At 34.7% G+C, this 14,180-nt stretch overlaps 1 protein-coding gene across 4 annotated transcripts in view; it reads left to right on the plus strand.

The window, feature by feature from the left end:
- The window catches only part of PSMD14 (proteasome 26S subunit, non-ATPase 14), an 85,945-nt gene that overhangs the window by 19,563 nt on the left and 52,202 nt on the right, over nucleotides 1-14,180 (plus strand). Inside the window, exon 5 of one of the 4 annotated variants that reach the window (XM_031451538.2) lies at nucleotides 350-585. The exons of 1 other annotated variant lie outside the window; for it this stretch is intronic. In XM_031451538.2, coding sequence (XP_031307398.1) covers nucleotides 514-585 — 72 coding nt within the window. In that variant the 5' untranslated portion in view covers nucleotides 350-513. Of the gene's footprint in view, nucleotides 1-336; nucleotides 586-13,892; nucleotides 13,965-14,180 lie in introns of those variants that run through there. 2 more of the 4 variants (XM_064484847.1, XM_064484848.1) reach the window with 2 other exon arrangements.

Raw genomic sequence — 14,180 nt, forward strand, 5'->3', positions numbered from 1 at the left:
TACTATTCAGAAACTGATTAGTGCTCTAAATTAATTGTCAAAATATGTAATTTCATTAAAAAAATTATTTCGGGAGAGAAGCTTCTATTATTAAACTAATTTGAATGACCAGTCTTGTACCTTGACTTGTAGTAATGAAAGAAGAGGTACAGAGAGCTGTTTTATTTGAATAATAGACTTGCCAATTAGCCATCAAGTGCTTCCATCTGTGAAATTGTTGATCAGATGGGTTAGCTGGGATGTTTCCAGACTAGGGCATCATAAATGGCACTTGAAAACTGTCACTTTGATGATGAGGTTTCAAGTATTACACTGCTTGATGCTGTGGAACCTTTTTTTCCTTTTGCAGTACCATGTTTTTTTAGAACATACTGATCCCACTTACGAATTCTGTGGCATCAAGAGAACTTGGGAGACCTGCCACTGATGCAAAGTTCTGCTTAATCTGCTGCTCTGGCCTGTGCTGAGATTAAACCAGGGTTTTAACAGCTTCTTTCATGGCCTTCAACAGTAATGTTGGTTGGTGATCTGACTGGCAGACAGGTGATGCTCATTGCCCATGGGTCATGGAGCTGGCACACATTGGCAAGTTTCTTTGTACTTTCCCATTAATATAAACTTATCTTCAAATGTCTCACTCCCTTAAATAAACGTATAGTAGTCTAAGGCTGCTTGAGTATTGAGATTTTATACATGTATCTGTTGTATGAAATGAATTTAACATCCGTCTTATAAATTTTTAAGGATTTAAATTACATATTGATAATTATTACACTTAAAATTTTGTTTAATAATAACTTGGAAATACAGATTTCTAGAAATAATTGTCATACGTCCTTTCTCACTATGCCATATCTTCCTTGCTTGGTCTTATATTTTGTAGGATGTTTTCTTCAGTAAGTTGACTTCCTTGAATGTTTGTGGATATGATTAGCCGTTAGAGTCCCTGAATGACATTCCTATCTGATAGGACTGTTATACTTTTCTTTTCCCATAAACCCAGATTCCTGAAATTTGGGCAGGCTTCCTGGCTGCCAGTCTGTGTGGGGACAAATTCATGTCCTTGACACTTTGTGGACACCAGCTTGGCCTTCTGTCTGCCCTGGCACAGATCTTTGTCCTGCCTAAACTTGCTGTGAAAGATAGTATGTTTTGAGCAACAATGAAAGGCCATGCTCCGGAGCTAGACTAGATCTAAACAATGACAGAGCTCCATGGAAGAGGAAGAGAATGAGAATCCCAAGTCGGTGTGCGGAAAAGTGGGTGGTTTGGGAACTTGTTCCTATGCATTTTTCTTACAGGGCAGATTTTCATCTATTAGAATCATCCCTAGGCCCTTCAAGCCTCCTCAGCCTGACCATCTCCCAATGAGAGAAAAGAATCAGTTCAGATTCTTTTGTTGTTGTTGTTACATTGGAGTATCTGACTACTGTGCCTCTTTTCTCAAAGGTTTGGCTGTTTCCTGTCTTAGGCAGAAATGTCCAGTAGTTAGTGAAACATTGGTTAAACAACAGGTTGTTGTTTTACAGGTGAGGAAATTGAGGCATATAGCAATTAACTTGTTCAGTGTATTTTGTCATTTAAAGAACTAATGACATTTTTGGGGAAAAAATGCCACTTCAAAGCAGAACTGAAAGACTGTCACTTTCAAGTGCTCCTCTGTAGAGAATTAAATGGAAGTATAAGAAAAGGAGAATAGATGTGACAGTGTGACCTGTGCCTTCCTTCCCAAAAGAATATAACTTACCCCTCTGCCTTTTGACCAGTTATGCTTTCATACTTTGTAAGCATTTTTCTTGTAATGTTTTTTTCTGTCTCTCCTTAATTCCATAGAAATGGCAATTGTGTAATCTTTTGCTTGTTATCCCAGATAGTATTGTGAATAGGTGAATGTTTACTGAAGTTAGGGTAGTAGTCAGCCGTATTTCTAGGGAGCCTTGAGAGGTGATTTTTGTCCCTTCACCTCTATCTGTTATGCTTCAGAACTTCTGAGCCCTTTATGCTTCTAAGTAGCGTAAATCAAGAAGTTGGTTTGTTTTTTTTTTTTGAGAACTACACAAGATACTTTAAAATAGGTAAACAGTTACTTAAAAATAGGTAGTATGTGACATGTTACAGAGTTCAGAAGTTAACTGTGCATATACTGAATAAGTACCCTAGCTATTTCTGCCCCCTTCCCTAGAAACAACCACTGTTACCAGTTTCTGTTCTTCCAAAGATACTCTGTATCAGTGCTGTCCAATAGAACATTCTGTGAGGGTAGAAACTGTATTATACCTAGCTGCTTAATATGGTAGCCACTAGCCATGTGGCTGTCAAACCCTTGAAATGTGGGTAATATGACTGAAAAACTAGAAGTTTAAATTTCATTTTAAATAATTTAAGTTTAAATAGCTGCATGTGGCCAGTGGCTACTATATTAGACAGTGCAGTATGTAGGTACTTAATACTATGTTCTAGAGATTGTCCCATTGCATATCTATACATATAAAGCTGCCTCACTTTCTTTAGATGATTATTTTCTGCTCCATTTTATGGATGAACCATGATTTATATGACCAGTCCTCTGTCAATATGCACTCAGGTTGTTTCCTTAATGTTTTCAAAAGGATATCTACTACAACATTGGCAGCTTTGAATTTAGGTTTCACCACTTACCTTTGTCACCTTGGACACATTGGTTAACTTTGAGCCTCAGTTTCCTCATTTATACAGTAGGTGCAGTAGTTTCCATTTTGCAGGCTTATGTGATTTTTAGAAGTAATTTATATAATGGACTCAAGAATGGTGTTCGGAGCTCAAATTACAAGTGGTATTTAATAGTCTTATTATTACTTATTATTTTAATAATGAGACCATAACTACCCCAGAGGCCAATGTTTAATGTTGAATTGTGACACAACATTCAGAAGGCTTTGCTTATTAGCCCATTTTAGGTTAGTAAGTATAGGCATTCTCTACCTCTTATTCAGTTGACTTCTCTGAATTGTACATAGCCTCTGTGGATTACTTTTCATATGCTAATTTAGAATTTTTGTATATCAGCTGGCAAAATTGCACATTTCAGGTTGTTAACATGGTACCTTGCCTTTCAGCCAATGGTTAAATTTAAGCAAGATCACTGTACTGATACAGCATTGCTTGTGTTTGAATATTCTATGGTATATTGGAATATTGGTGGAAAACAGGGAAATAAAAATAGCAATAACTGTTTAGAAGCAGCCATAGGTCCTTAAATTATATGGATTATAGAAACATATTAGAGTTAGGATACAATTTTTTCTTTAGTGTTTTCCGTGGTATTGCTTGTTTAAAATAAAGCCCTTAGAATTATTTTGAAAAAGTACACTTTTTTGCAACTTGATTCCTTGACCACAGGCAATTTTTACATTCTTAATACACTGGCAACTATTAATAAGCTCATTTTTAGGTTTCCTTGACTTTACTTTTTATAAACATTAAGATCTGTTATCAACACTTTGTACTGTCAGATGAGTAGTTTTCTTATTCAAAGTTATTTAAATAAAAATTTATTTTTTAAAACCAGTAGCCAAAATTTTCATAAGTATACAGATTAAGAACCAATTTCAGGTATGTTCTATGTCTGTATTATACTATGAAGGAAATGTGCTGGGGGGGCGGTTTGTTGTTTTTAATCTTAGTACTGAAAAGGGATGTTTGTGAGTGAAACTCAGTCAAGGAAAAACAAAATATTAATCTTTTTATATCTAAATTTAGCATTTATTTCTAAAGTGTATATTATATTAAAATTAGAATTGCTGGTTTTTTGATAGACATCAGTAATTTAAGTATCAAAAGTTTATCATTTGAAGTAGTAGGTGGTGTAGTAGCAGCTATGTGCCAGGCACTATAAAATGGAGTGCATATGTTCATACCATTTAATCCTCATAGTAACCAGTACCATGGGTATGATTAGCTCCATTTCATAAGGGAAAGTGAGCCTTAGATTTATGCAGTGAAATGATTCAGCCTTATATTTAGTTCTTCTGATTCTAAAATACCTATGCCCCTTACCAATATTTTAGTTTGGGAGGGAGTTTTATCAGATTGTTCATAGGCATTGTCATCTTCCTCGTATACTGACTTTACAGGAATTACCCAGTGCAGATGATTAGTCTTTGTTTATGGTGGTGGTCTCAGGGCTGCCTCTGCAGATGACTTTGAGCAATAATATTTTTCAGTGTTAAAACAGTAAGGTACATATGTGATAATTGAAATGATGCACTGTAGCAGAAAAGGGATTGGACTGTGGGTCAGGAGATTTGATTCTGAATGTACCTCTTGACCTGTAGATTGCACAATTATTTAAATTACCTATGTTTATTTTCCTGTCTATTTCTATCTGTATGCTCAATAAAAGTGTGATTAAACCTCTCTGACTACTTTATTGCTGTAAGGATCAATAAAAAATGATGAGAGGATCTAAAAATGTTTTGTAGTATCATACAGCACTCAACAAGTACTTTAATCTAAAATATTGGTTGTCTCCAAGCAGATAATATTGTGATGAGTTGTCGAGCCTTGATGAAGCACCCCTAAACTAGATTTGTTTCCCTAGGCCACAATTTCTCTTAAAGAACTTTTGGAACTATCTTTGGAACTACAAATTATGAGATACGAAGTTTGGAAACTGTAGATTGTGTGTGTGTGTTTGTGTTTAAACACAGGTGCTGTAATCCAATCACATTGTAGATAGAGTCAGGAGATTTTATTTTTGAAAGATGGGAAAACTGCTCTTAAAATTTTTAATTGGTCATGTCTGAATGAATGCTGTTTTATTTATTTATTTTTTTACCATGATTTCTGAATTTGCTGAGCTGGTTTAACAAATCATATTATTTACCCTATTTGTAAACCTTTTTTCAAGTTTAGCTTACAAAAGAGTTTTATTTTGTAGTCATTATATTTGAAAATTATCAGAAGAGGAGGCACTAAAAAAGGCATTAAATAACTTTACAGTATTCTTTCAATTAGAATAAGTCATTTTGGAATATTTGTAAACCTTTTATTTTTGTTTTGTTTTTTAATAGCTTTATTGAGATAAAAATTATATACTTAAAGTATATAATCTGATGAGTTTTGACCAGTGTACATAAACTTGCGAAGCCATCACTATAATCATGATGGTGAACATCCATCACTCCCCACATTTACTTATGCCACTTCGTAATCCCTTTCCTTTCAAACTTCCCCATTCCCCAGGCAACCACTGACCTGCTATTATACATTAGTTTTCATTTTCTAGAATGTTAAATAAGTGGAATCATACAATAGATAATCTTTTTTTGTCTGACTTTCATCATCATAAGTGTTTTGAGATTCTTTTAAGTGTTTGTCAACAGCACATTCTCTTTTATTACTGAGTAGTATTTCATTGCATGAATATACCATACTTTGTTTATCCATTCACCTATTCATGAATATTTTAGTGTTTTCTGGTTTGGGGCTATTACAAATAAAGCTGCTGTGAACATTGTTTCATTTCTCTTGGATAAATAGCTGAGTGGAATGGCTGGGTCATATGGCAGATGTGTGTTTAACTTATTGAAAAACTGCTAAACTTCTCCAAAGTGGTTTGCCATTTTACATTCCCACCAGCAGTGTGAGAGTTCTAGTTCCTTCACATCGTTACTAACACTTGGTACTTGATATAGTTAATCTTTTTAATTTTAGCCATTCTAATAGGTAGTAGTGTCTGATGGTGGTTTTAGTTTGCGTTTTCTTAATGACTGGTGATGTTGAGCATCTTTTCATGTGCTAATTTGTTACTTAATATATCTTTTCTAGTGAGGTCTTTATTCAGGTCTGTTGTCCAGTTTTTACTGGGCTGTTTTATTAATGAGTTTTGTGAATTCTTTATATAGACTAGGTATAAATCCTTTAAAAAAATATGTGATTTGCAGATATCTTCTACTAGTCTTTGGTTTATATATTTTTTACTCTGTTAGTGTTTTTTAAAGAGCAGAGTTCTTAATTTTGAAGTCTAATTTACAAAAATTTTCTCTTATGAAATAAACTTTGGTGTAATATCTAGGAAACTTGTGCTAACCAAAGGTCACAAAGATGCTCTCTTATGTTTTCTTCTAGAAGTTTTATAGCTTACAGTTTTACATTTAGCTCTGTGATCCATTTTGAATTATATATATATGGTCAAGATATGGCTCATGTTCATTTTTAAAAGTTTTTACATGTGAATATCCAATTGGATTATTCTTCTCTACCTTTGCATTTATACCTTTGTTGGAAATTAGTTGTTCCTATATGTAAGGCTCTTTTTCTGGAATCTCTTTTCTGTTCCATTATCTGTTTTTCTTTTTAAGCCAGTACTGCACTGCCTTGAATACTATAGCTGTATAACGTGTTGAAATCAGGTTGTGTCAGTCCTCCAGTTTTTTTTTTTTTTTAAAACAGCATTTTGGCTGTACTAGGTCCTTTGCATCTTCATATATAGCTAAAATTAAATATGTCAATTTCTATAAATAAAAATTACTGAGGTTTTGATTTGCCGTTCCGTCACTAGCTTATTTCACTTAGCATAATGTCTTCAGGGTTCATCCATGTTGTAGCATGTGTCAGAACTTACTTCCTTTTTAAAGGCTGAATAATACTCCATTGTATTGATATACTACATTTGTTTATTCATCTGATGATGGACATTAGGGTTGTTTCTACCTTTTGGCTATTAGGAATAATGCTTCTGTGACCACTGATGTGCAAATATCCATTCTGATCACTGTGTTCAATTTTGGGGGGTATAATTCCAGAAGTGGAATTGTTGGATCATGTATTAATCCTATTTTTAAGTTTTGGGGAACTGCTATGCTATTTTTTATAGCAATGTATTATCTTCTAAAGAGATTTAAATAATAAGAAAAATCATAAGTCTACCTATGCAGTTTTCATTTCCTGTGTTCTTTCTTTTGTAGATCTATATTTTTATCTGGTATTATTTGCTTTCTGCCTGATGGGCATAACATTTTTGTAATGCAGGTCAGCTACCCATTAAAAAAATGGGGCTATTTTTCATTTTAATATTGAGTTGTAAAAGTTCCTTATACATTGTGGGCACAAGCTCCTTTTTATGATTTGCAAATATTTTCTTCCAGTCTGTGGACTCTCTCTTCACTTTCTTGATGGAGACCTTGGAAGCACAAATGTTTTTACTTTTAAGTCCAGTGTGTCATTCTCCTCTTTTATGACTTGTGCTTTTGATATTATACTATGAAATTATTGTTTAACAAAAGTTCATGAAGATTTACTGTTTTCTTCTAAGAGTTTAGTGATTTTTATCTCTTACATTTAGTTCTGTGGTCCACTTCATGCATAGTGTGAGATGGGGATCATATCATGGTTTTGCATGTAGATATCCAGTTGTTCCAGCACCACTTGTTGAAAAGACTCTTCTTTCCCCATTGAATTGTCTTGGCCCCTTTGTCAAAGATCTATTGATCATAAGTGTTAAGACTGAATTTTCAATTCTGTTCCGTTGATCTCTGTATTTATCCTTATTGTAACACTTTAAAGATTTTTTTCTCTTTATCACTGGTTTTTAGTTATAATGTGCATCAATGTAGTTTTCTTCATATTTCTTGTGTTTATGGTTTGTTGAGCTTCCCTATCTGTAGGTTTATTATTTTCATCAAGTTTCAACAAATTTTGACATTTTTTCTGTTCTCCTACCACCTTTCCCACCATTTCAAGGATCCCATTAAACGTGTATTTTTCTTATTGTAGTTGTCCCATAATTAACTGATGGCTCTGTTATTTGTTTTTTCTTTCTTTCTTTCTTTCTTTCTTTCTTTCTTTCTTTCTTTCTTTCTTTCTTTTCTTTCTTTTCTTTCTTTTCTTTCTTTTCTTTCTTTTCTTTCTTTCTTTCTCCAGTGTTTTTGGTCTCTGTGTTTCATTTCCTATTATTTTGTCTTCAAGTTCACTTTTTTTTTTTTCTTATGCAGTTTCAGTCTTCTATTAATCCTATCCAATGTATTTTTCATCTTACAGCATTTTTTTCACCTTTTGGCCACCCATGGACACCCTAAAGATGAACTCTACCAAGCCTCTAAGTCCATCCCCGACTTCATCCTGTTGCCACTGATATATTGTGGTTTTCATCACAAAAAGTTTGATTTGGGTTGTTTTTATGTTTTTCATGTCTCTACTTAACTTTTTGACAGTACAAGAGTTTGATATTCTTGTCTACTAATTTTAACATCTGTGTTGTTTCTGGTTTCAGTTAATTGATTTATGTCCTGATTGTGGGGGCCCATATTTTCTTTTCTTTTCTTTTCTTTTTTTCATATTTTTTTATTTGCATTTTCTCAATGCCTGACATTGTGAATTTTACCTTGTATACTGGCTGTGTTTTATTCTTATAAAGTATTCCTGATATTTGTTATGGGATGTAGTTAAATTACTTGGAACCTGTTTGATTCTTTCTAGCTTTGCTTTTAAAATTTGTTAGGTGAGACTGGAGCAGTGTCTAGGACTTAGTCTAGGGCTCTTTATTTTTCACTATTTAGGCAATACTCTCCTGTCTAATCAATGCCTTGTGCATTTTGAAGTTTTTCAGCTTGGCTGATGGGAATAAGCAGTATTTCCAGTGCTATGTAGGTATTCTTTCCTCTGATCCTTTTGGGTGGTTCTTTCCCCAGCCTCCGTTTCCTCATACACATTCACTGATTAGTACTCAGCTGAATATTCAAGGAGGACCCTCAGAAGATCTCAAGGGTTTTCTCTCTTTGTAGCTATTTTCTCTCTGGTACTCTGTGCTGGTAACTGTAGCTGCTTTGGTCTCCCAGTAATTTCAGCTCCATCACCTTAACTCAGGGAGTCCGGGAGGCTCAGCCTGGTTTCCTTCTCATTGCACTCAGCCTGGAATCTGTCTCAAGGCAATAAGCTAGTGTAGTAGTAGGGCTCACTTCCTTTGTTTCCCAGTTCTCAGAAATCACTGTCTTTTGTTGCCTTATCAACAGTGCCTTACAATCTATTGTTTTATATAGCTTTATCTGTTTTTTATTTATTTCAGGTGGAAATGTAAATTTAGTCTCTTTTACTCTGTCTTGAACCTAAGAAGATGTCTCTTTTATTTAATTTTTAATAGGAAAAAATTTGTGTTAGTCTGGATATTCTAGATGGGGTTTCCTTTTCTATCAGCACTTTATAGAGAGATCAGGATTGAAATTATACTTAGATTTTAAGAAAATATGCTGAAATTGAATAGTTAATTGAAACCAAAATAACAGAAAGTACTGTTCTTTCTTAGCATTCAGAGGTAGTAAATAAACAAGATAGGCTGAGACCTATATTGTTTTATGGACACATAAATTGAGTATGTAGGACAGGATTTCTTAAACAAGATAGATAGCACAGGTACTAAAGGGACAGATTGATAAATTTACATTGAAATTTAAAATTTGTTTTCCTTTAAAAACACCATTATAAAATAAATAGTTAACATTTGTGAAACACACGTATCAGGCACTGTTCTAAGTACTTTAAATATATTAACGCGTGTAACCTTTTCAACAACTATATGAAGTTCAGTTATTCAGACAAAACTGAGGCATGAAGAAATGTAAAAAGCAAAACGGTAAGCCGCAGATTGGGAGAGATATCTAACATAATGGACAAAGTTTTAGTCATCAATATATATATATTTAGCTTCTACAAATCAGTAAGAAAAAGACATGCATTATTAAATGGGCAAAAGATAATGAACATTAGAAGAAGAAACACAGTTTGTAAACATGTATGAACTAATGGTAGTGTACAGCCACCTGGTATATTTTGGTAAAAATCTGATAACAGTAAAGATTTGCTACCCTGCATTGTAGGCGACCTCTTCCTAATTATGTTCCCTAGGGAAAGTCTCCTACATGGATACAAGGACATTCATAACAGCATTGTTTATATCGGGTCTGTACTCCTTTCTTAAAGGGCCAGATAGTAAATATTTTAGACTTGGACCAAATGGTCTCTGTTGCAACCACTCATTTTCATTCTGCCATTGAAGTGTTAGAGCAGCCATACATAATATAAAATGAATGGGCCTGGCTGTGTTCCAATAAAACTTCATTTTTAAAAACAATCAGCTGGTTCTTCCAGAGACCCTAGTTTGCTGATTTCCAGTTTATAATATCAAAAAATTGAAAACAACCTAATTGTCCATCGGTAGGAGAATGAATACATTACTTGGCTGTTAACAGTGGACTTTTGTAAAGTAGGTGATCTTCACATATTAGCACGATTAATCTGTATTAACATACTGGAGGGAAAAAAGCAAGTGGAGGAATAATAATACATTCCATGTGAAGTTTTTATATACAATTAAAAATATGCAAATGCTATAATGCTATGTGTTACCTATATATTACTTATGTGGTGAAAGTATAAGGAAGTGCATGATAGTCACCAAAATTAGAAGAGTGGCTACAACTGGGTTATGGAGAGGATGCAGTCAATCAGGCAGGATGGTACAGGAGCTTCAGCCCAACTGTGTAGTGAGTGATGCTTTATTTCATAAGCTGTTTAGTGATTGTAGTGTATTATTTATTAGGTCTTTTAAAAAAATCTCTTAAGTATTTTATAATAAATTTTAAAATAAACAAAATTTAAAAGAAAGAAACTAACAGTGGTTAGTTAGAAAAAAACATCAGTTGTTCACTCTGGATAGTTATCACTTTGCTCTTGTTTCCTCTCAGCTGCTCACGTACCTGCATCATTGGATTCTCTCACACCCAGGAAGGCAGCTTTGTACTCTTAGGCCTAAGACAAATCAGATTCCTAAGTAATAACTGTTGTGTCCAGTCTGCTGCCTAATTGATTGATTATCTTAGTCTCTTGATCTCTTTATAAGTATGCTTCAAGCATATTAGTTTCCTTTTCTCTAGCCTCTTATTCTGCCTTTTGGATACACTTAACCCTCTGGGAGAGAAGATGTAAGTTCTTAACGGAGACCACACAAGCATAGGATTGCCGTTGGCATTTTCATGTATTCTTGGCTCAAAGAGGCCTCAGAATGCCTTCCTTGGCATGTTTGTGGGTGAGACAGTGATCAAAAAATAAAAGTTGAAACTGTATTTATTTATAAAGTGTTTGAAGAGTTATTTATTGAGCATCTTTTTTGTGTGTGTTGGATAATCTTTCTCTAGTGTGGAATTCTTTCAGATATGTTAGTAGCCTTTTCTATTAAGATATTCTACCAGGAAGCAGTAGTAGTATGCAGAACACTGACCCAGGCGCCATGTGAAGTTACAAACAAGTGATTGCCAAGTCCTTACATAGTGTTTTGCTTAATGAGGACTTAACGTCATGAAGAGAACGGTGAGAAGCAGAGAAAATCTAGTGCATCTGAAGAGCGCTGCTCAGGGTATGCGAGGAGAGTAAGTCCATTGTCAGCTAGACTAGCAGCAGAGACAACAGGGCCATATGCACAGTGTGCTCTGAACTGTGAATGTCTTCTTGTCTACAGTAAAAGATACATTTGGCAGTTAATGAATGATTATTTTAGCATTTGAAGAGAGAAAATATTTCAAAGTAGATGCTGATTTCCAACAAGAATAAAAATGGGATTTATATATCATTGTGATATAAATTTCATTTGTGCTCTTTTTATTAGAGGGAACTGAGTGACCATTTGGCAAGGACACTTTAGTCTTAAAAGTATTACTTTATTAAAGACAAAGAAGTAGCAGTAGGTTTTGAAAAGCTGTTGGTATGTGTAGTAATATAAAGTTGCCTCTGGCCAATGCTAGGCAGAACAAATGAAATGGGAAAGAGACTTAGAATATAGACTTAGAATGGAAAATACTTGTTACTTGGGAATAGAGTTGCCATATTTAGCAAATAAAAATACTGGATGCCCAGTTAAAGTGATTTCAGATAAACAATGAACATCTTTAAAATATATAAATATGTCCCAAGTATTGCCTGGGATGTACATATTAAAAATATTCATTTATCAGAAATTCAGATTTAACTGAGTATCATTTATTTTTATCTGGCAACCCTCCTTGGGGATGAAGAACTTCTGTGGTTCAGACCAAGAAGAAAGAAAACTAATCCCACTAAGACTAGATGTTAGTGTGTTTAATTTTGAGTGACTAACTGATTGCTGTAATTGTTTTTGGTAGTCTTAAATTGTTCTTTTTGAGCAGGGTGTAACTTGCTATTTAGATAGGCTAGGTGTAATGTTATAGCTGCGTTGGCTTACATTTGAACTTTGTAATGTCAGGTCGTGGTTAAACATGGTAATAGGAAGGAAAGGAGATCATTTCTATTAAGCATAAAAATAAAATAAGTTAAAATGAGATATAAATGGATTTCATGTCCATGTAATGTTTACAGTTATCACCAGAATGCTATAATGTATAATGCGGGTGGTAAGAAGCAGTCAGATTCTGGAGATTTGGGATATGGCCTGAAGATATTTCCTATCTTGATTGATGGTATTGGAATTTATCCAGCTGCCCCAGGCAAAACATGCAACCACTGTGTACTCCATTTCCTCCACATAATTAGCCCCCAAGTATTGTACTATGGAGTCTGTTTCTAAAAATCTCTTCAATGTGTTTCTTCTCTTCTGTTATTGCCTCTGCTTGATTCCAGCCTTTACATAATCTTTATCCATACCTTCCTAGTCACTAGTTTGCCTTGGTAAATCTTCCTATGGCTAGAAATGCCAGAGTCCTTTTTAAAATGTAGAACTGATTATTTTATTCATTTGTGTAAAAATCCTTCATAAGGCTCAGTCATCTTCACTGTAGGATAAAAATTACAGTCCTCAGGCCAAAGGGTAGTGGATTCTTGAGGAGATAGTGAAGAGAATGCCATCTCTTCTAAAACTACACGATCAGAATCAACTGAGAGCTTTCTAAAATGATATGTGTAGTAGTATACCATTGTTACTGGTGAGAGTGGGTCTTATTACTTAGGTACAGTAGGACAGAAAGAAGATTGAGGACTAGTATGTGAACCACTTTGTGGAATGGCCCCTTTGACCCTTTGATGAGTTGATCTCCTGTCTAGATTTGGTCCTTCATGATACGTCTCTTTCCAGCTTCATCTCGTGATCCAACTTTCTCATATCCTAAACTAGCCATATTATACTATTTTGTAATTCCTCAGGTATCCCATGTCATTCTGCTCATTCATTCATGACTCTAAAGGAATGCCTTTTGCCTCCATTGTTTGCTTAATTAATTACTACTTACTTTCCTTCCAGACTGCTTAAGTAATCCCCTTCTTCCCGAAGTCTTCTGTGTATGTCATTGCTCTGACTTCTGTGTCCCTTATACATGCTTTTGCGTTACATGTATGGGTTTTCTTGCCTGTCTTCTAGTTTCTAAACCTTTTAAGGGTGAGAAGGGCCTGTTCACGTTTATAAGCCAGTACATGGCAAGTAGGCTCTCCAGTCTGTGGTTGTTGAAAGAATAAATGAAAACATGCATTCTATGTGTATGTGTGTAATATTCCATGTATGGCTTTGCATACTATAATTTAGAAGATGAGCTAATTAATGAATTATGAATGCTTCCCCAAATAACCAGTTCATTTGTGGGTGACTATATTTTACATGTTTTATAATTTAAATACATAAGTAAAATAGCACTGCTGTTGAACAGTATAAAAGGAGAAAGGGCCACTGGGCCCCTTTAAAGTCAATTTTAGTTGTAAGGTCTATCGTGGAATAGTTCTGATACTTTAATGTACTGTTGTAGGACATATGAGGTTCTTCATGATTCTGGGACCCTATTTCCAATTATGAAGGACAGCATGTTTTAGCCACTCCTAAACATTTGTAGTTAAGGTTTTGGAAGTTTGACTAATCAGTCCTCTGTGAATGATGCTTCTCCATAACAGAAGTAGTCAGATGCTGTGCTTGCTCCCTCCTCATTGCTATGGGCCGTAGTGAAAGTCACCCAGAATGGAAGATGGTCCCTATTCTGGTAAGGCAGATTTCATAAATGTCTAAAGTGGTTGCTGCTTATGGCATATTTCACACACACATATGCACACATTTTTAAGTAGGTGAATATTGTTTTAAGGGTGGTCTTAAAGAAATGTCACGGTTGCTCATTGTTCACTAGATCACCAGCCCCCGTGTTACTTTGATCAGATGTCTTTATAACCAAGTAATGGTGTCATCTCCCCTTCTCCCCCAC

Source organism: Camelus dromedarius, chromosome 4 (genome assembly GCF_036321535.1).
Source record: "Camelus dromedarius isolate mCamDro1 chromosome 4, mCamDro1.pat, whole genome shotgun sequence".
Classification (NCBI taxonomy): Eukaryota; Metazoa; Chordata; class Mammalia; order Artiodactyla; family Camelidae; genus Camelus; species Camelus dromedarius.